We start from the raw sequence: 27,328 nt of genomic DNA, 5'->3' as shown, positions 1-27,328 counted from the left end.
GGTGGTGGTTTCTGGGGAATTAGCGTATTATCTGACATCAGACCCCACATGGATCAGAGGAATGACTGCCAGAGGTATAGATATGGGAAAGAACTCATCACACATCAGTTATCACACAAATTTATTATGTCCAAACACATTCATAGGAAATACACAATGGGAATATCCAACAATAGTCACTAATAGATTCATCATAAGACCTAGTGCAATGTATTTCAAGCTTAGAAATATAAGGCCTCCCCTGAAAGTAAGACCTAGCAGCAGTCATTGCTACCCCCCCCCCCCCATACTACAAGAGGCTGTGACATGGGTGTAGAATTCATGGGGTAAAATCACTGACTGTTGTGTTGCAAATGCTACAAGCGGCTCCCGGGACAAGACGGAGTCAATGATGGAAAGTGCTGAACATGAGACATCGGGGACAATGATTCCAATAGAAATGAAGTAACAAGAAATTCAGAGTTCGGCGAATTATAAGGATATTAGAGAGGTTTTTGATATAATGGTCCTTAAATAAAAAAATCTTGCTTTTTGTGCAGAAATACCAGGATTGACTATAAGGCGCACAAAAAAATCCTTTGATTTTCTCAGAAATTATAGTCCAGTGCGCCTTATATATGAACCATACTTACAGACAACAGCTGCCTTGAACTGTGCACAAGTCTGCCACCTGCTGGTCATTCATTCTTATAATCCGGTGCACCTTATATATGAACCTAGTCGTTTTAGCAGGCATTTATTGATGGTGCTCCTTATAATCTGGTGCGCCTTATAGTCCGAAAAATAAGGTACACGGACAGAGAGTCACCAGAACTTTCTTGATGGAATTCAGAGTTATATGCTGATGTATGTGATGACTACAGGATATAAATATACAGGCGGTCCCCTACTTAAGAACACCAAATTTACAGACGACCCCTAGTTACAAATTGACCTCTGGTAATTGCTAATTTACTGAACTTTAGCCTTAGGCTACAATAAACAGCTATACCATCACCGGTGTCTGCAATTAAGCTTTTGTGTTAATCCTGATTCTTATGACAAGCCAACATTTTTAAAATCCAATTGTCACAGAGACCAAAACATTTTTTACTGCAACTACAATTACAAAATATAGTTCCGACTTACATACAAATTCAACTTAAGAAAAAACCTACAGAACCCATCCTGTACGTAACCCAGGGACTGACAGTATAGTGATTTTTTTGTTCAACAATAATTGTGAATTTTTGTTCATGGAAAAATAAGATATTCCCTAAAAATAAGACCTAGTGCTTCTTTACAAACAAAAGTTTTTTTTTAAGACACTGGGGTACATGTATCATAAGTCCGGCTTTTTCTGTTTTTTGGGACTTTTCTTGGCTTTCTTGCTGGTCTGATGTAGCTTAGTGTAGCTTTGATGTAGCTTTTATCTTTATTGGTACATGTGACGTTTGTGAATGTGACGTCTGTGAATTTGGAAATTTTTGAAAAAAAAAAGGCTCCAAAAGTCCAAAATTAGTTCCCTAGCTAATTTCAGCAGCCATAGACTTTTTTTTAAAGGATTAAGGTGATAACTCAGGGAACAGTGCAAGAAACTAGAAAATGGCCAACTTTGAAAAGAGTCAGTTTTAGACGCAGATGAGCACAAAAACCATGAAAAATCTTAAAAATTAAAGAAAAAGGCAAGCAAAAAGTGTCATACCTGTACCCCACTGTCTTATTTTGGAGGAAACAGTAGTAGCCTAGAGAGATAGATAAATGTGGCACACGAGGTGTTAAAGTCCCACTTTATAGATCTGTCCACCACATCTGGATTTGTATGATAAATCTGAAATAAGTTCTCTGAAGTGAAAAGTAGAATGGTTTGACTCACTGCCAGACGCAATCGGCCTCCACCATCTCTAAAATCTCAATTTCTCCATGAACCAACATCATTGATATTCAAGAAAACATATAAATTCTATGATCTCTTAAGCCATACATTATAAGTATAGGAGACGATAAAATCCAACTGTGACTCTCCAGCCATATTTATTTTCTCGGTTAAAAACACATATCGGAATTGCCTTGAGAAATTACTTGTTGGTAAATAAATGTAAAAACTTCTCTGTAATCAGCAGCCAATGTCGCAAATCCCTGAAATAAAGAAATAATAATCTTAGTTATATCCAATAACCAAAGATCCCTGCCACGGGTGCCCCTGCGACCCATGTCTCAGGTTACAGGCACATCCGTGTGCCCCTCCGTGCCTGCTGCCTTACTTACCCCTCCGGATTCCAGCAGTGTCTCCTGCAGCTTGGCCTATTAGGCTTGGATGTGCCCACGCCAGCTCCATAAAATTTAAAGGGCCAGTGCGCCGATAATTGGCGCCCGCCTGCTGCTGACCTTTTAAATTGCAATTTATAGTGATTTAGTTTATAGTGTTTTCCCGTTGTGACCTCACTTCCGTTCCTGACTTCGCTCCTGGACTGCCTGTCCTGACCTTCCACTATGTCCCGACTCTTATCCCGTGCTGCCTGTCCTGACCTCCTGCTTGCCCTGACTCTGTCTCTGCCTCACGACTCTGTACCTTGCCTTGGCTGCCACTGCGAGCAAGGTCGTGCCTGTGGAAGCCTGGTGGTACCACGCTGCAGCAAGTCCATCCTCCTTTGCGGTTTGCTCTGGTGAAAACTGGGTACCACTTAGACTCCGCTCCCAGGTGTTGGCTTACGTCATTTTCCGCGGTGGTACAGTGGGTCCATTACCCCTGAATCCTGCCACTCCCATCTAGTGCCAATTTATACACTGGAACCCTAATTGTAAACTCATACTGGATATCCTTTCACCATGCCTTACACCGTACACATAGCTGTCTGCCTTATATGCATGTATCATCTGTTGGGCCATGAAAGTAGATAGGTTCAAAAATCTAGCTGTTGGGAAAGGATTGGTGTAACATCTGTACCGACATCATCCCCAGTTCTACTCCAATGATTTAGTTTGCTATGGACTTAGATTGCGCTAAGCTCCTTGTATCTAGGTGTTGTTTTTTTTTCTCTTCAAAGTATTATGCTATACCAACCTTCTGTCTGTATCCAGACTACCCTTCTATCTTGTAATTATGTACTGCTCTGGCCCTCTTCTTTGTGAGCCGGCTTTGATGATTATTCTATGTTTGTATTGTTTTGTCTTTTTTTCTATGTTTTGCACTTAGGCCCAAGAGGGAAATGTCTTCTAGTTGTCTACCCACTGCTAGAGTGGGCCGGGCAATAAGCAGGGACAATTGGGAAGGGGTTTAGTGTCATAGCCCCTTTAGGTCCATTGCCAGACCTTACAATATATGTATTTTATAATTATAATGACTTCTAAATTATAGTGACCTCACAAGAATATCCGATGCTTGATACATTTTCCAGTAGTAGTAGATATTCCACTTACTCATGTCCATACAGTAAAACATGGTAATTACTAAAGGGATATGCAGTTAAAGGGAACCTGTCAGTAGGTTTGTTTCACCTAAACTGGCGTAATTCCTTCAGGGCTTCCTTTTAGGCTTAGGGCCCCACAACTTTTTACCTTTCTTGTTTCTGTGTCAGGGTTATGGAGACTTCAGGTAGTAAAGGTGGGACTGGTAAGGAAACTTGGGTCTGCCTCAGATTCCCGGCAAAGTGCATAGTGAAGTACGATTCTCTAAATGAGATGAATGCACAATTACCTTCATTTTCACTATGTGCAGGGTGAATGAGCCAGGAGCTCGGACAGAATCTGGTCACCATAACCCTGAAACCTACACCAACTCAAATCTACAAAATTCAACCACAGATACAGGTAGAGTACACAGGTTTGGGACCCTAAACGCCAGCTTTATATGAAGGCTACCAAACCTACTGAGAAGTTCGCTTTAATAGGATGGTGAAGTGCCAAGCCACTTTAGCAGTGACAAATTTAGGCCTTGATGATCAAGATATGGAAACCGGTGCTCGGCCAACTGTGCCACTACCATACCATTGATAATTACATATAGACCAATAGAAGAAATTCTCTCACCTCTTCAGGATAGACTGCAGCATTTTTCAGGAAACTGCTGGAAATAAATATGCCTCTTGATAAATCTTCTGCAAGGTAAAATATAAGAATACATGAAAGGACTTGCCAGAAAATAATGATAATAGTCTTATGAGAGTTGGGATTGCATGACTTACCATTAATAGATGGTATTATCAAGCCACGAAAGAGCTGCTGGACGGCCTTTTCTGTCACCACCACCTGGGATAAGGAGAATGTGGTCACTATTACAGAATTATAAGCACTTAAAGAGAACCTACCACCACGAATCTACCTATAAAGGTAGATCGGGTGGTAGGTGGATGTAAGGGACGTGAGGAGAGCTCTTTTTAGAGCTAATCCTCACGTCCCCGCTAACTTTTGGGAAACTTTATTAACCTAATATGTAAATTTAGTTATGCGGCTACTGGGGCGTGGAGTAGCCGGCACGAGGCTACACAGCGCGGCTACTCCACGCCCCAGTAGCCACATTACTCCTCCTACCATGTTGTGTCCGGCGCGCAGCTCCTCGTAGCTGCGCGCCCTCGTCCGATATGATGCTACTCCGCATGCCCAGTAGCCGGCTTGTCAGACGAGGGCGCGCAGCTACGAGGAGCTGCGCGCCGGACACAACAGGGTAGGAGGAGTAATGTGGCTACTGGGGCGTGGAGTAGCCGCGCTGTGTAGCCTCGTGCCGGCTACTCCACGCCCCAGTAGCCGCATAACTAAATTTACATATTAGGTTAATAACGTTTCCCAAAAGTTAGCGGGGACGTGAGGATTAGCTCTAAAAAGAGCTCTCCTCACGTCCCTTACATCCACCTACCACCCGATCTACCTTTATAGGTAGATTCGTGGTGGTAGGTTCCCTTTAACCCCTTAAGGACGGAGGGTTTTTCGGCTAATTTCTCGCTCTCCAACTTCAAAAATCCATAACTTTTTCATTTTTACGTGTACAGACCTGTGTGAGGGCTTATTTTGTGCGTAACAAATTTTACTTTCCCGTGATGTTATTTATTTTAACATGCCGTGTACTGCGAAGCAGAAAAAAAATTCCAAATGTGGAAAATGTGTCACGTTCTTGTGGGCTCAGTTTTTACGACTTTCACTCTTCGCTCCAAATAACACGCCTACTTTATTCTTTGGTTCGGTGCGATCGCGGTGATACCAAATTTATATAGGTTTTATTGTGTTTTAATACATTTTCAAAAATTAAACGAATGTGTACAAAAAAGAAAAAAAAATTTTTGCCATCTTCTGACGCTAATAACTTTTTCATACTTTGGCGCACGGAAATGTGTGAGGGGTCATTTTTTGCGAAATGAGGCGACGTTTTCATTGCTACCATTTTGAGGTCTGTGCGACATTTTGATCATTTTTTATTTCATTTTTTATGTTATGTAAAAAGGTGTAAAAGTCGCATTTCGGACATTTGGGCGCCATTTCCCGCCTCGGAGGTCACCGCCGGCCGTAACCGTTTTTATATTTTGATAGATCGGGCATTTTGGGACGCGGAGATACCTAATATGTCTGTGATTTTTACTGTTTGTTATGTTTTATATCCGTTCTAGGGAAAGGGGGGTGATTTGAACTTTTAATATTTTATTAATTTTTTTTATTTTTTAAACTTTTTTTTTTCTTTTTTTTTCACTATTTTTTAGACCATCTAGGGTACATTAACCCTAGATGGTCAGATCGCTCCTACCATATACTTCAATACTACAGTATTGCAATATATGGCGTTTTTGCAGGTCTTACATTACAATGAGCCACTGGCTCATTGTAACGAACCTGCATAAACCATGTAGCCTCGTGTCAAGAGAAGACCCGAGGCTACCATGGTAACCGATCGCCGCCCCCCGATGACGTTCGGGGGTGTGGCGATGGAAAAAAAGATGGCGGCGCCCGCGCGCCGCCGTCTTTTAAACGCCGCCCGCGACTTTGCGGGCGGCGTTTAGAGGGTTAATAGCCGCGATCGGTGCAAGCACCGACAGCGGTTATTAGCGGTGGGGGTTTTGTGCAAAATGCAAAAACCCCCACCTCTGTATGAAGAGGACTCAGCCCGTGAGCCCTCTTCATACATCCCTTATACCTCTGCGCCGTAGAGCTACGGCGCAGAGCGTTAAGGGGTTAAGGGAAGATGTAACAAGCATTTAACAACGAAAGCCCATTCATGTGTAGGTGTATGTGAGGACACGCACTACAGGTGCACAGGGGGCAGGAGCCCCATTCACCCAAATTGAGTATTCAAATGGGGGCTTGTTTTTTGGAGGGATAAGGTGTTTTTACAACACAAATATGTTACGTACATCATGTACCATATGATGTATAAAATTTTGAAAAGTGCAAAGTAAAGTCCTCCTGTATTGAAAGATTTCCAAACTTGTACAATATTATGTGCGGTATGCCTGGAGCAGGTTGACTCTTATGCAGGTGTTGATAGATCATATATGTTATACATCCTACCTTGTTTTCTTTAGGTGGACTGCCTTCTATCTGTAACCTGTTGGAAGGCACATTATAACTTTAGTACATGTAGTGATACATCTAATAAGTCATATACATTGAATGCAGTAGTCTTTAGAAATCTGATTATTGTCTTTGTTGATTTATTCATCGAGATCACATCCTCGTTCCCCATACAAGAATAGCACTAAATTTCTTTTATATATTAATCTGAAGCACCAGGCCACAATGCTGATAGAAAGGGTTGTGCTGCTTAGGTTACATTCAGATGTCCGCATGCTAGACAGGCCGGATTCCAGACAAGCCCAGGGACGGGAGGAAGAGGGGTACAGACAAGTAGCCGCACCACAAATCTGCTGATATATAGGGCATCTTGCATCATGTCATAAGGCCATCATGCTTGATGTCAAGGGAGCTGCCTTACAAGGTAGCTAAAAGAGGTGTGGTTTTCCTTATCCCATCCAGGAAAACTTTGCATATTTTCCCAGAATCCCCCTTGTGGAGCATCCATGGCTATAAGACTCCACACGCCTACATGGTGGTCTTAATTAGCAATCTCCTTAATGAAAACTCTTACTTCCCAATGATATATAGGGCACACACATAATATATATATATATATATATATATATATATATATATATATATATATATATATATATATATATATATATATATATCCTGTATTTTGCATTGTGTCCGGGACCCATAGAAGTTTATGGGGGACGTAGCCTGGTCGCATGGTCTGGCTAGTTTACTGCCCCCATAATGGTCATGTGAATGTACCCTTATAAATTGATTTGTTTTTAGTTGGGTTCTGTGGTACTGTTTTGGTGAAGTCTAGAAGGGGGTGAGTCGTTCAACCAGGATTGGTTTGAATTAACTACCAAGCTCTGAAAAGCCACAGTGACCTATGATTGAATCTCTGGAAAGTGCACTAAGATGTGAGTTGCGTGTCTCCTCACTGCCTTGCAACCAGACCAATGGATGCACCGCATGTGTACTGAGAATGGAGACATGGTCAAGAGGAGGGAGAGAGCTCAAGCATGAGAATAGCTTGCTGCAGTGAGGAGGGGGTGGGTTGACTTCTTGATCTGGGGGAGCGACAAGCTACGGTCATGGTCGAAAGGATCCAGGAGCAGATGAAATGCCCCCCTCGGGACTCAGCTGAAGCATCTGGCAGGGCACCAGGTAAACTTTCATATTGTTTATTTCAATAACCTAGTAACATACATATATTTTGAAAACATGTGTGCAATATACTGTACTGTTTGTGTGGGAACCTGTCCCCAGATAAAATGGACCTCTGCTGACAGGTTCCCTTTAAATAATAAGTAAATTACCTGTTCAAGTTCATAGATGCTGTGAGATTTGTCCCCTGTGCTCCTCTGGCTTCTGACATGGACATATTTAGTTGGACACTGGCCACCTATACAAGAAATGCTGGCATTACAGACTGACATGTTCACATTATAGTCTAAGATACATAGTAGACATGTAAGGAACGTACTATGTTAACACTGAAGATATTCTCATGCTTGGCATTGGCATATGCTTGTAAAGATAGCCCGAACTGGACAGTCATATTCTTTGAATGAAGAAAAACCACCGGAGTCCTTGTAGCATAAATATAAATTTTTACTGGTACAGGTTTTGGAAAATGCTGAGAAATCTAGAAAATAGAAACACAGTATTTAAACTACTAGTGGTAGTCATAGAAGTAGTAGTAGTAATAGATTGTTGTAGTAGCAGAGTCATGGTGCTGTTTCTACTTCTGAAAAGCACCAATGATTCCATCTACATATAAAGGGATTCTGATAAATAGAACTTCTAGTAGGTGATAGAGACCCCATTGTGTATATTTCTATGTAAGCAGAACTAATTTCGGTCTCTTTGGGATTCAGACTGATCCTATGATAAAATCTCTCATTCAATCAATTTTCTTTATCTCATTGTAATCTGATTTTATCAAAATTTTTACTTATAGGGGTATTCCCACAAAGACAATATTCTTAAATAACACATTCTCTAATTCACTGTTATTAACAAAAATAAAGCATTTCACAATTATAATTCCAACCTTTCCTATCAGTTCTGCTGTTTACAGTTTGGTTGTCCCTGGATCCGACCGTAAGCTCCTAACTAGAGTCGGGCAGATTCCTTTGGTTTCTCTTGCATTGCAGGGGCAGGGAGAGGGGCAGAAGGCAGAGGGCACAACAGACACAAGCACTTCCTGTCCAGTTGCAGCTGCTTCTACACTTTTCTCAGCAGCCTGAAGAGGAGACAGCAGCACTGCAAACAAGATAATGGGGCAGATTTACTTACCCGGCCCATTCGCGATCCAGCGGCGCGTTCTCTGCACAGGATTCGGGTCCGGACAGGATTTATGAAGGTAGTTCCTCCGCCGTCCACCAGGTGGCGCTGCTGCGCTGAAAATCATCTGAACGCGCCGGAATACACCAAGCTGGACGAGGTGAAGGTAAGCGCTTCCCAAGCGACACATTTTCGGTTTTTAAATGCAGCGGTTTTTCCGAATACGTCGGGTTTTCGTTCGGCCACGCCCCCCGATTTCCGTCGCGCGCATGCCGGCTCCAATGCGTCACAATCCGATCGCATGCGCCAAAATCCCGGGGCCATTCAGGTACAATCGGCAAAAATCGGAAATATTCGGGTAACACGTCGGGAAAACGTAAATGACCCCCAATCTCTGGATCTAAGGTCAGAAGTCTAACATAGTAGTGCTGACTGTGTGTTTTATTGATTAGGTGAGGCAGCAGAGCAGAGTGTGTCATTGTGTCTTATATCCATCTCGTGACTCTGCTGTCTCATCTCTCCTTTTCTATGTTTCAGATACTAGTGAATGTTCAGAAACGAACTGAAGTGTAGTTAAACCCAGTACCCTAATAATCTAAGCACATTTTCAGCACACAGAATCTCATAGCACAGAGGAATCATGAAGTGTCTGCTTATAGAGTCCCCTCCCACACCCTGGAATCTTACACAGACCATCACTGAGTGATAGGAGATAAAACAGCAATAAAACTGAGTAACATTGCAAAAGTAGGTGGTTAAAAATTGAGAGCTTTCCTTTATGGGAAAACCCCTTCAACCCCTTAAGGACGGAGGGTTTTTCGGCTCATTTCTCGCTCTCCAACTTAAAAAATCCATAACTTTTTCATTTTTACGTGTACAGACATGTGTGAGGGCTTATTTTGTGCGTAACAAATTTTACTTTCCCGTAATGTTATTTATTTTAACATGCCGTGTACTGCGAAGCTGAAAAAAAATGTCAAATGTGGAAAAATTTTAAAAAAAACGCACGTTCTTGTGGGCTCAGTTTTTACGACTTTCACTCTTCGCTCCAAATAACACGCCCACTTTATTCTTTGGTTCGGTGCGATCGCGGTGATACCAAATTTATATAGGTTTTATTGTGTTTTAATGCATTTTCAAAAATGAAACGAATGTGTACAAAAAAGAAAAAAATTTTTTTGCCATCTTCTGACGCTAATAACTTTTTCATACTTTGGCGCACAGAGATGTGTGAGGGGTCATTTTTTGCGAAATGAGGCGATGTTTTCATTGCTACCATTTTGAGGTCTGTGCGACATTTTGATCATTTTTTATTTCATTTTTTATGTTATGTAAAAGGGTGTAAAAGTCGCATTTCGGACATTTGGGCGCCATTTCCCGCCTCGGAGGTCACCGCCGCCCATAACCGTTTTTATATTTTGATAGATCGGGCATTTTGGGATGCGGCGATACCTAATATGTTTGTGATTTTTACTGTTTATTATGTTTTATATCAGTTCTAGGGAAAGGGGGGTGATTTGAATTTTTAATATTTTATAAATTTTTTTTATTTTTTAAACTTTTTTTTTCTTTTTTTTTTCACTATTTTTTAGACCATCTAGGGTACATTAACCCTAGATAGTCAGATCGCTCCTACCATATACTGCAATACTTCTGTATTGCAATATATGGCATTTTTGCAGCACATTCATTACAATGAGCCACTGGCGCATTGTAACGAATCTGCAGATGCCAGATAGTCTCGGGTCAAACGAAGACCCGAGGCTACCATGGCAACCGATCGCCGCCACCCATGACGTTCGGGGGCGCGGCGATCGCAATAAAGATGGCGGCGCCCGCGCATAGTCGCCGGCGGCATTGAAAGGGTTAATAGCCGCGATCGGTGCAAGCACCGACCGCGGTTATTAGCGGTGGGGGTTTGCTGCAATATGCAACAACCCCCACCTCTGTATGAAGAGGACTCAGCCCGTGAGCCCTCTTCATACATCCCTTATACCTCTGCGCCGTAGAGCTACGGCGCAGAGCGTTAAGGGGTTAATAAAAGTATATTACAAAGTTTACTAATATCCCCTGCTTAGTCTATTTCTGAAATTCAAAAAAATTGCTTCAAATGTTTTGTTACAATTTAACCAAGAGGAAACTGATAACAGCTCTGCTGTCTTGAATAAACTCCCAAAATACTCTTATTGATACATTAAATGATACACTCACCTCCGGCATGTATTTAGCCAACTCTGAGGTTTTTAATGCTTTAGAGCCCTGCACAAAAAAAAAATGGAATCGATAAGAAGTAAGAACGTGTTATAGTACATGTGAGCTGCTATTATATTAATTTATACTTACTACCATATGTGAGACCTGAAAAGTCAAAAACTCAGCAGAGTAATAAGCCGAAGCGATGGAGGCCAATGACGACTGGGATACCCCAATATTAACCATGTTGTCATCTTGCTTGGAGATTTTCAGGGGTGCCGGAGAGAAAGCAGCCTTACTGCGTGCTTCATTATGTGTACGGAAAAGTCCCTATTTGGAGGAGATTGACTTATAGTTATTCATTTTGGCCATTGTCCTACTTTTTTGGAGCACATGGAACACCATTGATTACTAGTCAAAGGATATTCTGGTTTAAATAAATACAATGGATTCATTGTAGATATTCTACAGAGGATACACAATTTTTTAACATAACTTGTGTGTTATAGTGGTAGTCCAAGTTCAGAGAACTATGGATGCTTTTTTCCAAAATCAGCTCCAAACCTGTCTACAAGTTGTATTTGGCATTGCAACTTTGAAATTGCCAATCACATGACTATAGAAGAGTTTTGGGAATGACAGTATGGCAGTGTTGAAAATTGACAAGCACAGCACCCTGCAATCATTAGCACTCATATGCACTGTGCACATACCAAGGATATAAGCCGGCCTATCACACTCGCTGACTGCATGCAACTTTAACTCTTTATTAACCAATCCTGGGTACTCCGCTTGTCATAGACTGTAAGCTCTTGTGTCACCCTCTTCATCGTCATAGACTGTAATATTTTGTGTCACCCCCGCATCCTCAGACAGTAAGCTATTGTGTCACCACCTCATCCTCATAGACTGTAAGCTCTTGTGTCACCCCCTCATTCTCATAGACTGTAAGCTCTTGTGCCCCCCCTCATCCCCATAGACTGTAAGCTCTTGTGTCACCCCTCATCCTCATAGACTGTAAGCTCTTGTGTCACCCCCTCATCCTCATAGACTGTAAGCTCTTGTGCCACCTCCTCATCCTCATAGACTGTAATCTCTTGTGTCACCCCCTCATCCTCATAGACTGTAAGCTCTTGTGTCCTCCCCTCATCCTCATAGACTGTAAGCTCTTGTGTCACCCCCTCATGCTCATAGACTGTAAGCTCTTGTGTCATCCCCTCATCCTCATAGATTGTAAGCTCTTGTGTCACCCCCTCATCCTCATAGACTGTAAGCTCTTGTGTCACCCCTCATCCTCATAGACTGTAAGCTCTTGTGTCACCTCCTCATCCTCTTAGACTGTAATATGTTGTGTCACCCCCGCATCCTCAGACTGTAAGCTATTGTGTCACCCCCTCATTCTCATAGACTGTAAGCTCTTGTGTCACCCCCTCATTCTCATAGACTGTAAGCTCTTGTGTCACCCCCTCATTCTCATAGACTGTAAGCTCTTGTGTCACCCCCTCATTCTCATAGACTGTAAGCTCTTGTGTCACCCCCTCATTCTCATAGACTGTAAGCTCTTGTGCCCCCCCTCATCCCCATAGACTGTAAGCTCTTGTGTCACCCCTCATTCTCATAGACTGTAAGCTCTTGTGCCCCCCCTCATCCCCATAGACTGTAAGCTCTTGTGTCACCCCCTCATCCTCATAGACTGTAAGCTCTTGTGCCACCTCCTCATCCTCATAGACTGTAATCTCTTGTGTCACCCCCTCATGCTCATAGACTGTAAGCTCTTGTGTCATCCCCTCATCCTCATAGACTGTAAACTCTTGTGTCACCCCCTCATCCTCATAGACTGTAAGCTCTTGTGTCACCCCCTCATCCTCATAGACTGTAAGCTCTTGTGTCACCCCTCATCCTCATAGACTGTAAGCTCTTGTGTCACCTCCTCATCCTCTTAGACTGTAATATGTTGTGTCACCCCCGCATCCTCAGACTGTAAGCTATTGTGTCACCCCCTCATTCTCATAGACTGTAAGCTCTTGTGTCACCCCCTCATTCTCATAGACTGTAAGCTCTTGTGTCACCCCCTCATTCTCATAGACTGTAAGCTCTTGTGTCACCCCCTCATTCTCATAGACTGTAAGCTCTTGTGTCACCCCCTCATTCTCATAGACTGTAAGCTCTTGTGCCCCCCCCTCATCCCCATAGACTGTAAGCTCTTGTGTCACCCCTCATTCTCATAGACTGTAAGCTCTTGTGCCCCCCCTCATCCCCATAGACTGTAAGCTCTTGTGTCACCCCCTCATCCTCATAGACTGTAAGCTCTTGTGCCACCTCCTCATCCTCATAGACTGTAATCTCTTGTGTCACCCCCTCATGCTCATAGACTGTAAGCTCTTGTGTCATCCCCTTATCCTCATAGACTGTAAACTCTTGTGTCACCCCCTCATCCTCATAGACTGTAAGCTCTTGTGTCACCCCCTCATCCTCATAGACTGTAAGCTCTTGTGTCACCCCCTCATCCTCTTAGACTGTAAGCTCTTGTGTCACCCTCTTCATCGTCATAGACTGTAATATTTTGTGTCACCCCCTCATGCTCATAGACTGTAAGCTCTTGTGTCACCCCCTCATCCTCATAGACTGTAAGCTCTTGTGTCACCCCATCATTCTCATAGACTGTAAGCTCTTGTGTCCCCCCTCATTCTCATAGACTGTAAGCTCTTGTGCCACCTCCTCATCCTCATAGACTGTAAGCTCTTGTGTCACCCCCTCATCCTCATAGACTGTAATCTCTTGTGCCACCTCCTCATCCTCATAGACTGTAAGCTCTTGTGTCACCCCCTCATCCTTGCACAGTTATTACAACCTGTTTAAGGTGCATTAGATAATACACATCATTATACAATCTTGCCTGTTCTTGCTTGTGGTTCTTACCTTAAAACCTAAAGTACCATAGCTGTCTGAAATGTCCGGGTTACCCACAATAGATAAGTCAAGGTCTACCAAGGGATTTAGGGGCACATTCACTGTAAAACAAAATGAATAAAATATAATCTGATTAATGTGTCAGTCAGGGGTTACTAAGAAATATTTTGTGCAATAAAACAACAATTGGATATTACAATGTAAAATAAAAATATCAGACAATACAGGTTTAGTAAAATATTATTGGCTATATGTAGAAGGCAGTATAGTATCCATCATCACTTAGGAGACCGGCTATAATTTACAGAATTTTGGTCACACTGAATATGGGAATCTTCCCACTATAGGAATACTCATCCCATAAATGATACATTATATAGTATTTGGCGTCTTGATGCAAATTTTGCATTGGGGACTAGAAACTTTAAGTGGCACCTGCTTTTTGATCACTACTAAGAAATGGACTATAATATTTAGTATTGAAAACATTTACCGCAGATAACCAGTGTGCACAATGACATGATAAGGTGATGCTGTGTACCATATTGCAAAGCATTTCATGTACTCACATTGCAAATTACTTAATGACTTATCCCATTTTTTAGATTGAGTTCTCATCCTTGAACAGAACTGAAATAGAGATACAAGTGTAAAGCGTAACAATATATAGGATATAACTTTGTGCACTAATATAAAGTGGAGAAATTTAGGAGAGCCAAATGGAAATCCATTTTTTCCCATGTCTATTACATAATTTTAACGGGCTGCATCATTAAAATGTAACTTATTTCTTAACGATTGATGAAGATTTACGGCCTTTTCTGTACTAAAGCCACTTGTTGAAAATCCTCAGCAGCAGTAGTGAAGTAAGGAGAGACTAACCACTTACTGCCTTTGCCCTGAAACTGTGTCAAATTTAGACTGCCCACAGTTCCCATGGTGCCTTGTGTTCTCTCCTTAAGTAGTTTAGAAATAAATCTAGTGTAAATCTAGTAAATCCACTAAGCTCTTTATAGTGTGTACATAAAGGACTACTGTATAGAGTGACTAACTTGACAGCTTGCATCACGTGGAGGAGCATGCAGCATGTTATATGCAATAGAAACCAACAGTGAAACAGTTACATAAGTTGTATAGTTTGTACAGTAAAATTTTCACTCTTTGTTTCATTGCAGCCAATTGTTAAGATAAAAAAAGTTTTTTTTGCTCATTAATGTACACTCTGCCTCCCATGTTGACAGAGAAAAACAGAAATGTCGATTGTTTTGCCATTTTTTGCACAAGAAAAACTTAAATATCACAGCTAAATGTCATAATTATTCAGACCCTTTGCTGTGACACTCATATTTAACTCACATGCTGTCCATTTCCTTTTGATTCTCCTCGAGATGATTCTGCTCCTTTATTGCAGTCCAGATGTGTTTAATTTAACTTATTGCACTTGAATAGGAAAGGCACATGCCTGTCTATATACGAACTCACAGCTCAAACTACATGAGAATCATGAAGTCTAGGGAACTGCCCAATGAGCTCATAGACAGAATTGTGGCAAGGCACAGATTTGGCCAAGGATACAAAATAATTCCTACAGCACTCAATGTTCCTAAGAGCACAGTGGCCTCCATAATCCTTAAATGAAAGAATTTTGGTATGATTACAACTGTTCCTCAACCTGGCCGTTGTTAGATCTCAACTCAACAAATGCAATGAGTATATTAGACGGAGGTCTAATTGTTTAAATAGTTGTTGGTGCACAAGCTTAATCTGGGCAAAAAGCATAATTTATTTATCAGGTTATGATCTTATATACAATTCAGAAAAAGGTGTATAACATGCATCATTTTTGGCAAAAGTATGCATTCAACCAATCTTTTACATTATTCTAATCTTCACTAATCTCACTAAAATCTTCACTAATCTCACTGAAAAGCTTATGTAAGTTTACTTTTCAGGGCAAAGTGAAACATTTTGTTAGAAACATTCAGTCATTATTCCCTTTATGTTGATACAAGGGATGTTGCTGTGTGTGTTTTCCGGATTGAGATATCCAGTTCCATTATTCTGTCTTGAGCTGATGTTTGTGAAGTCAGTGATGCTAAAAACTTCTTGATTCCTAAGTAAAGGTCTGTGACCTAAAATTTATGTAAGATACTGAATCATAAGATACTGAATTATATTAGTGATACTATATCTTTTAAAATAAAAGGTATCTCACTAAATCACAATTATAGGGTATCCCTATCACCGTCCAGCCTTGGTGAGAGAGGTAAAGAAGAACCCCAAGATCACTGTGGCTGAGCTCTTAAGATGCAGTAGGGAGATGGGAGAAAGTTCCACAAATCACCTATCACTGCAGCCTCCACCGTTGTGGCTTTATGGTGGAATGTTGCGACGGAAGCCTCTCCTCAGTGCAAGACATATGAAAGATGCTTAAAGTTTATAAAAAAACACATGAAAGACTCTCAGACTATGAGAAATAAGATTCTCTGGTCTGTTGAGACGAAGATTGAATTTTTTGGTGTTAATTCTAAGCATTGGAGAAAACCAAGCGCTGCTCATCACCTGCCAAATACAATCAGAAGAGTGACACATGGTGGGGGCAGCATCAGGCTTTGGGGGCAAGGACAGGACAACTGGCTGCACTTGAAGGAAAGATGAATATGGCCAAGTACAGAGATATCCTCAAAACCTCTTCCAGAGTGCTCTGGACCTCAGACTGGGCCGGCGGTTCACCACATAAATGTTCTCTTGTTAATTCTCACATATTCATACAAGTAGATATTTCTAGACACCTGTGCAACATTGATTATGTATTTGATCTGTTTTTTTTTATATTTGCTATATTCATGAATTTTTTCACATTGTTAAACGTCATCTCTGACATCACATCCCCCAGGGGATTTAAACCCGCCGTGTAACACTGTTTTGCACTGCTTGAAAATGGCTACATTAAGTTAGCTGAAACGTTGCCGTGCATGCACATGTGAATAAATCTTTGAATCGGAGACAGAGTGCTGCTTTTCCCTTTACTACTGACAAGGTATTCAGTAGGTGTAGGTAAGAACCTACGCATTTCGGCTAACTTCTAAGTCTGAGTACCATAAGTAAGGCTTAGTAGTTAGCCAACACGCGTAGGTTCTAACCTACACCTACTGAATACCTTGTGATGTCATTTTAAAGGAATGATGAATACAGATCGTTAATTTTATGTGGGATGTGCCATGACATTCTAATCGTCGTTGTAGCTCAAAAGCTGCTTCTACACAATACTGAGCAAAGGTTCTCAATACGTATGACTATTTGATATTTCACTTTTTCTTGCTTAATAAATATATCAAAATTTTTGTATAACATAAATATCGACATTTGTGTTTTTTCTGTCAAGTTGGGATGCAAAGTGTACATTAATGAGCAAAAAACTACTGTTTTTATCTTACGAATGAAAGAAAGAGCGAAACATAGAGCATATGGAAAAGGATTGTCGTGATGAGACACCATAAGAAAATCCCAAGCTTATTAAAGCCTTTGTAGATCTCACCTGCCAGTTAACAGCTGATCGTGCCACATCTTGGAGAAGATATTTTAGGGTGTCATAAATGTAACTAGAAAGAAATTTGTGGATTAACAGGACATGATTAAATACAGGCGGTCCCCTACTTAAGAACACTCGACTTACATACGACCCCTAGTTACAAACGGACCTCTGGATATTGGTAATTTATTGTAATTTATCCCTAGGCTACAATAATCAGCTATAACAGTTATCACAGGTGTCTGTAATGAAGATTTAGTGTTAATCCTGGTTCTTATGACAACCCAACATTTTTAAAATCTAGTTGTCACAGAGACCAAAAAAGTTCTGTCTGGGGCTACAATGATAAAATATACAGCTCCGACTTACATACAAACTCAACTTAAGAACAAACCCACAGACCCTATCTTGTATGTAACCCGGGGACTGCCTGTACTGTGAAAAGATTTAGTCATTTTAGAGCATCTTTCCAAACATGATGAGGTGCTAAGCTCATGGACATACACAAAACCCAGACCAGACTTATACAAACCGCAGAGCACACTATTCACAAAATTCAGACCTCCCAATCACACTATACCCAAAACAGAAATCCAGGGCCAGGCTATCCCCTTAATACAGAACCATGATATGACCATAACTGAAATCAAGACGAATGAGCAGACAGTCCCTTAAATACAGACCCCCAACTAGACTGTCTCAAAAATACAGACCCCAGACTGACTATCCCCCAAATATTAACCCCATATTTACAGATGTACAGAATTAATTTAGACCATTACTGAGGTAAATCTTATCTTGATTGAGCATATGTATTTTCGGGATAGTCTGGTCTGAGGTTTATATTTAGGAGTCTGTATTTTGGGAACAGTCTATGCACTGTACTTTAGGATGGTCTTTGTTCTGTATATTAGGGACAGTCTGTATTTTGGGGTAGCATCTGTAATTTTTAGGAATAATATGGTGTGTATTTGTGAATAGTGTCTTATGGGGTCTGTATTTTGGGAAAAGTCTGGCCTGATGTCAAGTGTCATACTGTTCTTTTTTAAATCAAGTTGCCTGGTTTTGGATCTATATTTCCTTAGTTCAAAACACACGGTTCAGATCACCGGACCATAGGACGCTGCGTGATATCAATCCAGGAACCAGGGCCAAAAGTTAGGCAAGAGAAACAGGAATCCGGCACTTCAGAGGGCCATTAAAAATATTCTTGTCCTTATTTTCAACGCATTAAAAATGGCAGTTACAGCAGATTAGTATCAGTATATTGACTGAAGCGCTTTGACAAAAACATCTTTCTCAAGGTTTAGACCCTGAGAAAGACGTTTTTGTTGACATGCATTTGGAAAGAGGTTTTGTCGAAACGCGTTGGTGGATATGCCAAATACTAATCTACTGTAACTGCCATTTTAATGCGTTGAAAATAAAAACAAGACTATTTTTAATGGACCTCTGAAGAGCCGGATTCCTGTTTCTTTTGCATATATTTATTTAGGGTTTCAAGTCCGGGATCTATATTTGCATAGCAAGGTCTATACTTATTTGGCAAACATGCTTAAGAAACAGGAAGCTTACCCTAAAACCCTTAAATTTAAACAAATGACCATTTCTTTGTTTTACCTAAGTCTACCGAACAACTGGATGTCGAAATTTTGAATACTAGATTGGCAGTCCAGCAGGGATATCGATGGTACACCTGGATCAATTCTGCGAATCCCCATTATAATGGAGTAAGTTAACCCAGATATGGTGACGATGCCTCTGCCACTATCTTGGCTGAAAAATAAAAGAAAAGGTATAACTTTCACTGTAATTTGATATATGGGGATATGTTTTTCAATGATCAAGATGCTTACATGAGCCAGGTGTCTATTTTCCAGTTACATTCGATTGTAGCACTCCCATTTTCCATTGATACATGCATTCCAGTCTCAGGAACCCACTTGGAAAGAAGATTCCCGTGATCAAATTTTACCAATCGCATCCTTAACAAATAGACAAAAAGAAGTAAGTAGGTTAACCTTTCAGATTGGTGTTATTGTCTACAAAAGCTTTGCTGAAAGTTCAACAGTGTTGCCCAAACACGTTAAATGAAATTTTGCCAAACAAGAAGTTTATTCCAACCCTTTTAAAACAGTGTAAGGTAGAGGAAAAAGGATTGGGTGAACACACATCCTCATTGTTTCTCCAAATTACTAAATATTTATGTATACAAAAGTCTTCTAAATTCAAATGGCTCCATGTTTTATCATAGGCCTACACAGCAAGGGCAACCTGCAGTCTGCAATCAGGTATGGTCGTCAAGAGCAATTCTGCAACTACATTTATATTCCCATAGGACTTGTACAATAGACTTAGAGGGAACAACCCAAGAAGAGTTCCTTGAGGAGTTCCAAGTACGTTTTTTTTGGGCCCATCCTCAGAGAACCCTTAGGAAGTAGAACCCATTGTTGTGTAATAAATTTGGCCCACCAGATGCTCCTCTGGTTCTCTTTTGGGCCAGTCCAATCCCAGACTTATCACTGGTCATCAATATCAGATCATTATCAGGTCTGCCACCCAGACTCCGCACATCAGTGACCAACTGTGGCCACCACACATAATGGAGTTGCGTTACAGGATCTGTTTTGTTGTTTTAGATCTGGTGATGGTGGATGGGGGTTCTTTACTCTCGGGTCTGATATAAAAAAAAAGCTCATTTCAGTCAAGCAATGTCTACAGCTAAAGCCATCATCACATATTATATCATTCATTATTAATAAACCTCATTAATGCCATAAACAGTTAACATTACAACTATTTTTACTTACTGTGTAAATTCATATTTAATCTCTACAGATGCTATGTTTTCACTTCCGGACACATCTGGGAGTTGGTATTCTTTGTCATTTGATATTAATTTATCCGCAAGGTATTCTGCTCCTATCACGTGAACAGAACATGTTATTTGACTTGGTAAAAAGCTAACATTTAATAACTTTTTGAAAATTTTTGGATGAACTTTGTAGGAACTACTGTAGGTGGGATCGCCAATAATGGAATTTATTGTATGTGATCTAGTATGGTGAGCAACATGGAGGTCCATTGCTGAGCACTATTGTATTGCAGCAATAAGGTGCCCCGTTAGGGACTAACTCTGGATAAGGGACCAGCGCCATACAGTGCTAAAGAATACTTACTATTATTTATTTTTAGACCGCCCTTATTTCCATATTGCTGTACAGTTAGTAAGGGGTTTACATAAATTAACGGAACCCCAAACACTGGGACTCCCACTGATAAATTTAACACCTGTCTTGCGGATAGTGAACAACATGTTGTGAATTTACAAGCCCTTTAAAGGAATTTATTAATTTGTCCATTTTATATATTATATGTTTCCATTGTCTATATTGTTTGTTGTCCATTCTCTATGTTGATGTTTTGTATCAAAATCATCATTGACAGATTTAAAGAGGCCAAATCCTACTTTTAGATTAGGCCAACTACAGGCCTCTATTTTAACCCCTTCCCGCCGATGCCCTTTTTCCTTTTTTGCGTTTTCATTTTTCATTCCCCACCTTCAAAAATCTATAACTTTTTTATTTTTCCATTTACAGAGCTGTGTTATGGCTTATTTGGCAATATGCAGCAAAGACTTACCGGCTATGGAGAGGGCTCCGCCCGTGAGACCTCTCCATGCACCCGCACCTGGCATGTGACGTATGCATATGTGACATATTACTTCACATGTTGGTAAGGGGTTAAAGAGTAACTGTAAAGGTTTTTTTTCCCACAAATCAATAGCTCATGTAAAATAACTTTGCCTATTAACTTTGTTACCTATCAAGTAGTTTCTTTTCCATACCCCTCAGATTACCTTAGAGTTGCAATGGCTGCATTCTCTCTCTCTGCTGACAAGCCCTGGAGTCCATCTTTTGTTTATAGTTTGTTTATCAGTCGGTTTCTTGGGAAGGGAGGAACTGCTGCTCCCTGCTCACAGAGGAGGAGGTCACATGACAGAGCTCTCTCTTTGTATGTAGAAGGGCTGGATGTGTCTAAGACTGTGGACACAGATGTCTCCTGCACAAATAAGTGAGGTACAAGATCTTACCTGTTCCCTCCACCCCAGTGTGTCTCTCTCGGCACCTCATGCTGCTCCCTTCTCCGCCTTGTCATCGACGCTTTTTGCATTGTGCAGATATGCTATTAACCCTTAGTGGTCACACAGCACAGGCTATACACTTCATGTAAGTGGTTTACTTGGATTTCTTTCACTTATTACATGTTCCCTGCTCCTGCATGTGATGGAAGCTGCCAGGCTGGTCACCATATACATCCTGTATCTGCACTGTGCAGTATTCACTGGATTTACTTGTGGCAATCTGAATGGATTTAATGCTAAATTACTTTGAGAGAGAACACAACATTATGGTTTCTGTGGGCAAGCTAACTGGCCTCAGCTTGAGGGCATAGACTGACAGACATTTCTCCCCTTCCACTTCAGCGCTGGTCAGGAATGTTTTTGTTAAACACTTTCAGAACAGAAAATGCCATAACTTTGGAAAGAAAAGGGTGAGCATCACAAAGTGGGCATTGTTCTGTTTGTTTTTAAAGGGGGAATCACATATTAGAATTTGGTAAAATCACTATAGCTTTACAGTTACTAAGTACTTTATAAGTGAATACAGTACATAAAGGTCACTACTTACCTTTATTAAGCTCTTGTTCTCCAAGTACAATGTTGACCCCAGGATTCTCTCCATAGCAAATTGTGGACAGGATTGATAGATAGAATATGGTAAAAGGAGACCACATCTTTGTTTTTTTAATATCTGACAAGTAAAATAAAACATAAATAATTATAGGAATTTGCAAAGAAAATTAAATCCTCTTTCAATTATTTCTATTTACCTAGACAACTGCTCTAAGCTAAAACATTATACAAACAGAACCTAAAGCTACTACTCAGCTTCAGTGCAAACACACATGACAATTTATCCTAAAGCATAATGAAAGCCTTTTTCATCCACCATGTAACAATTTGGGCAAACACAGTAGGGGGATTTAAACCCCGCCCCCCTCCTACCATGTGATATTTCTGATAAATCCGGTTGCTTGCAGCAATTTTGTATAGTAAAGTCTATTTGTAAAGTCTTTGTATATATTTACATATTTTTTTAGAGCAAGTAATCTTATTTTATTATTTTTTTATTATATTTAGTTTTTTTATTTATCGTACATATAGTTTATTCACTGCCCCTATGGTGCATGGGAAGTACATTTATAGCGCTACATGTATTCATTGGTTTTGTCACACGCATGTGGTTACTCATGAGTTATGAGTTACTCAAACTACACACAGTCGTAGGGCTGCGCATACGCAAGGTATTTGACTGATGGCACCGGAAGTTATTAGTCACACGCATGTGCAACATGAAGACGCTCATGTTTGCTTGTTGCACAGCACAGCTGATACCTATCACCATTATACAACTAAGGTATTTATACTCAGACATTTGATAGATCATTACCCCTGAGGAAGCCACATTAAAGGCAATACACGTGAGGCAGTCTCAGCCCTCTTCCTCTACTGTCTCTGGTATATGGGAATTATATGTGCCAGTCATGCACATGTTTATACTATGACCTCTCTGCCCACTCTGTGGGCACTCTGGTGTAGCTCTTAGGATGCCTATAATTTACCGAACTTTTGCCCCAAGCTGCAATGATCAATTGTAATAGTAATTGTAATAATCTTCATTTTTTAAAAAAAGGCTTGGCGTACTTGGGCATGGGCTGCTTAAATACTGCGGGGACAGCGGTGGCAGGATATATGCAGTGGGGGCAGGGGCTGGCAGGAAATATGCAGTGGGGGCAGGGGCTGGCAGGCTATATACCAATAGGGCAGGGGCTGGCAGGCTATATACTGTGGGGAAAGTGGCCGGCTGTATATTAGGGGGCAGGAGCTGGCAGGCTATAAACTGGGGGACATGGGCTGGCAAGATATATACTGGGGAGCTGGCTATATGCTGGGGAAAGGGCTGACTGTATACTGGGGGCATGGGCTGGCAGGCTATATACTAGGGGGCAGGGGAGTGGCCAGCTTTATACTGAGGGGGAGGGACTTGCTAGCTATAAACTTGGGAGGAATGGGGCTGGTAAGCTTTATACTGGCTGGAGGCTGTGACCAATGCGATTCCCACTTTAAGCTTATACTCAAGTTAATAGGTCTTCCAGTTTTTTGTGATAAAATTATGTACCTAGGCTTATATTCGGGTCGGCTTATACTTGAGTATATACGGTAAGTCCAAATTGGACAGAAGCAACCTTCAGATATGGCATTATCACCGAAGGGAAAAAGATTTTCTTACAGTGAAAAATCTGGTTACACCAAATTGGTTTCATCCGTTTGTGACTCCTCACACCTCATAAATCAGCTTGAAAATTTTGGATTTGAAAATGATGGATGAAGAGATTTGGATTTTCTCCATGGATGTAAAGTCAATATATACCAAAATTATACATGAGGTGGGCAACAATTCTGCATTCTACTTTCTTAGACAAGACTAATTTTGAGATGAGAGACATCTCTTTTTGGTTTTGTCTTAAGGCACAATTATTTTCTGTTTGACAGAACCTTTTATAGACAGGTCTCGGGTACCACAATGGGTGCACGTGGTGCTACCTCCTATGCCAACCTATTTTTCTGGTTGTGAGAGGAGACCAACATGTATCCGTAGTGGGCCTTCCAGCAACATCTCTTTGGCTGGTATAGTTACATCGATGACATGCTCATATTCTGGAGGGGCTACCTTGTGACCTTTTAGATATTTGTGACTGAGCTCAATTTGAACAATTCTGGCAGATTAATCTAACTCCTGTTTTCTCTCAAACAGGAGTAATCTTGCTGAATTTACAAATATTTCTTCATCAGAAATCTATGGAGACTACTCTGTACAAGGAAAGAGACTGCAACTAAATGTTTGCTACATTACTCCAGTTTTGCCCACGACACTTGAGAGATGGGATCCCAATGGGCCAATTTCTATGTCTGAGGAGAAAATGTAGTACTCAAGACGCATTTAGTCATCATTCAAGAGATTTGACATTGAGATTTTGGGAATCTGCTTAACCAAAGAGGGTCATCTCTAGAATCTTTATGTGAGCGAGCTGGACGACGAGAGCAGATACATTTGTTACAAAATTAAGGCTTCCTGAAGGAAAACCTTGTTTGATTACTTAAAACCATAATCAATACTCCGACATTTACAAGTTGTTACATATAAATTGGGGTATTCTGAAAAGTGACCCGAGATTGGTGATGCGTATCTCTTCGAGACCTAGGATGATAACCTATCTATCTATCTATCTATCTATCTATCTATCTATCTATCTCCTATCTATATACACTATACACTCTTCTGAGTATGCCTAAATCACTTATATAGTAATTTAGTTTTTCTGGCCATTTGGATTAGTAGGACCTTTTATGTGAAGCCTCTGACAATATAACACATTGAATAAATGAAAAATTTTGCTTATTCTCCAGTGGAAATTGTTGCATAAATCTAAAAAAATCTGAAAATCTGTATCTGCTTCCTGATTGCTAATATGATCATGGATTTTTGTGTTCTAGATCCCTTCCTTCTGGTCTCCTCATCTAGTTCCCTGGTGGATATAGATGATTTTTTAAAATTATTTTTTAATATATGACATTATATATACTGTCTTATTTTGAGTGTCTCGTCAGTACCATGTGTTTATGTTCTTAATCGGAAATATGAGGATATAATAAAATTTGTTGTGCTGTGTTGGTGGATACTTGTATATATATATACATGTATTATGATATATTAAAAATAATTGTTGCACTTTAGATATTTTATAAATTGTTACTATACATTATATATTTTTTGCTGAAGTAAAGATGGTCCTTGCCAACGACTCAGGGTTCATAGATAGAACGTGATTAAGGGAGACCACATCATTGTTTTTTTAATATCTGACAACAAAGACAACTAAAATAAAACATAAATAATTATAGGTTTTTGCAAAGAAAATTAAATCCTCTTTCATTGACTTCTATTTACCCAGACAACTGCTCTAAGCTAAAAACATTATACATTTCGAACCTAAGGCTACTACTCAGCTCCAATGCAAACACACATAACGATTTATCCTAAAGCATAATGAATAAATCCACCATGCAACATTTTGGACCAACACAGCGGGGGGGATTTAAACCCCGCCCCCCTCCGACCACATGATATTCCTGATAAATCCGGTGGCTTGCTGCAATTTTGCACAGTTCCCTATGCATGCTATAGGTGGTGCTCAGGCGCGTGGTAGGAACACCCAGCACTGTCCCATGCCACCAGACAGCACAGCTCTTCCACACCCACTTGACGTGGAGTTGGCATCAATAAATCTACCTCAATGATTTTATAAAGCATTCCGTATTGTACGTCTTGTGATTATATTGAGATTTAGGAGTCAGTTTACCGTATTTATACTTTACCTATATTTGTATTTGCTACATGGTTTTTCAGCGGCCATTTTCAGAAGAACTAAAATTTTTAAGAACTTTCTCCAGCCATTAGACATCTGAGCAATTTCATCAATTTTTGAATTAACCAAAACCAGAAGTGGTCAAAAATGGAATTCAGAAGGGTGTGTCTTCTGCATATCTGTGTGCAGTCTGTATTGTATCTGCATCCATTTTTTTCATGTCCATATGTTATCCGTTATATTACTGATGTAATTAGTGTGCCGTTTATTTTGTGGATCCATTGACTTCTATGGAGGCCAGTGATCCACACATGTGAAAAAAATAGTGCATGCTACAATGTACTTCTCATGGTCTGTGCATCAGTAGAAAACAGCATGTGAACAGACCCATATAAATCAATGGGTCAGTATTCTATCTGCAAAAAAAAAACCCTGCAAAGAACAGATAGCATACGGATGTAAAAGAAACGTAACAAGATGTGACTATATGTATATATATGAATATATATTTCAAGAATGTATATATTAATCTTACTGCATACACTATGTGAATAGGCTCTTTATAATGTTCTAAAATACAGATGGTGAATTGAAGCACTTACATCTTTCATCAGTCTTTTTTCCATTATTTTTCTTCATTATGGAATATAATATCGGATTTATGGTTCAGAGATGTGAAATTAACTTTACATTATGGTTTTTCACCTCTGGGCTCTTTTCCATCACCAACCTCAATATTCTGTGTAGGATGTGACTAGGGATTTTGTGGTTGCATACCCATCTATGCTCCTTCTTATCCATCTTATAATATACTACCTGCTTTGACTTCAGCTGTGGTCCTCTGTAAGACATAGTTACCATAAATGCCTTTGTTTGGGTACTTACCTGTAAGATGTTCCTCACACCGGTATCATCTGCTTCTCAGCTGTGAAGCTCTCGGTTACTAAGGTAATAAAAGATGAATGCAATGCCTGATCTGGTTCTTCTGCTTTTATTTTGGGTGGGGAAAAAGGAGGAGTTAGCTCCATGTGACGTTACTTTCCTAATTCTAACAGTGTCATAAAAGCAATATAAGGTGATGAATGTCAAACAATTGCTGCCTGCGGGATGGTCTACATATCAGGACACACTTTGTTGCTCATAATGATGACATGATGCAACATAAACTGTAGGACTTTTGTGCACCAACTAATAGGAGCACCAACTAATAGGAGGTACGAAGTAGTACTAGACAGTCTTAAACTGTGACAGATTTTTCATCCAACAGGAGACAATATGATAAATCAGGCGTGTTATAAGTCTGTCCGTCTGACTTTGCAATGTCTCACTTTTTGAGGTACCTTTGATAAATCTGCCCCAATCAGTGCAAAATATAGTCATCTCTTTATGTAGAAATCTGCAGGTTTGTGTAATTTGCTC

General features: G+C 40.4%; 1 protein-coding gene across 1 annotated transcript; it reads right to left on the bottom strand.

Annotated features, from left to right (window-relative positions):
* Nucleotides 1-104: 104 nt before the first annotated feature.
* LOC140064819 (BPI fold-containing family C protein-like) lies at nucleotides 105-26,904 on the bottom strand. The gene is made up of 16 exons (XM_072112064.1): nucleotides 26,795-26,904; nucleotides 22,111-22,233; nucleotides 20,230-20,341; nucleotides 19,276-19,404; nucleotides 19,040-19,195; nucleotides 17,426-17,489; nucleotides 14,457-14,517; nucleotides 13,897-13,988; nucleotides 11,128-11,307; nucleotides 10,996-11,043; nucleotides 7,982-8,143; nucleotides 7,815-7,900; nucleotides 6,472-6,508; nucleotides 4,164-4,227; nucleotides 4,009-4,076; nucleotides 105-2,118 (listed from the first exon to the last, which is right to left on the bottom strand). Exons 2-16 carry the CDS (start codon nucleotides 22,214-22,216, stop codon nucleotides 2,026-2,028), a joined length of 1,458 nt encoding a protein of 485 aa, XP_071968165.1. The 5' UTR covers nucleotides 22,217-22,233; nucleotides 26,795-26,904; the 3' UTR covers nucleotides 105-2,025.
* Nucleotides 26,905-27,328: the final 424 nt, after the last annotated feature.

Source organism: Engystomops pustulosus, chromosome 6 (assembly GCF_040894005.1).
Source record: "Engystomops pustulosus chromosome 6, aEngPut4.maternal, whole genome shotgun sequence".
NCBI lineage: Eukaryota > Metazoa > Chordata > Amphibia > Anura > Leptodactylidae > Engystomops > Engystomops pustulosus.
Note: the sequence above shows the minus strand (reverse complement) of the source record. Positions and strands in the feature narration are given on the sequence as shown.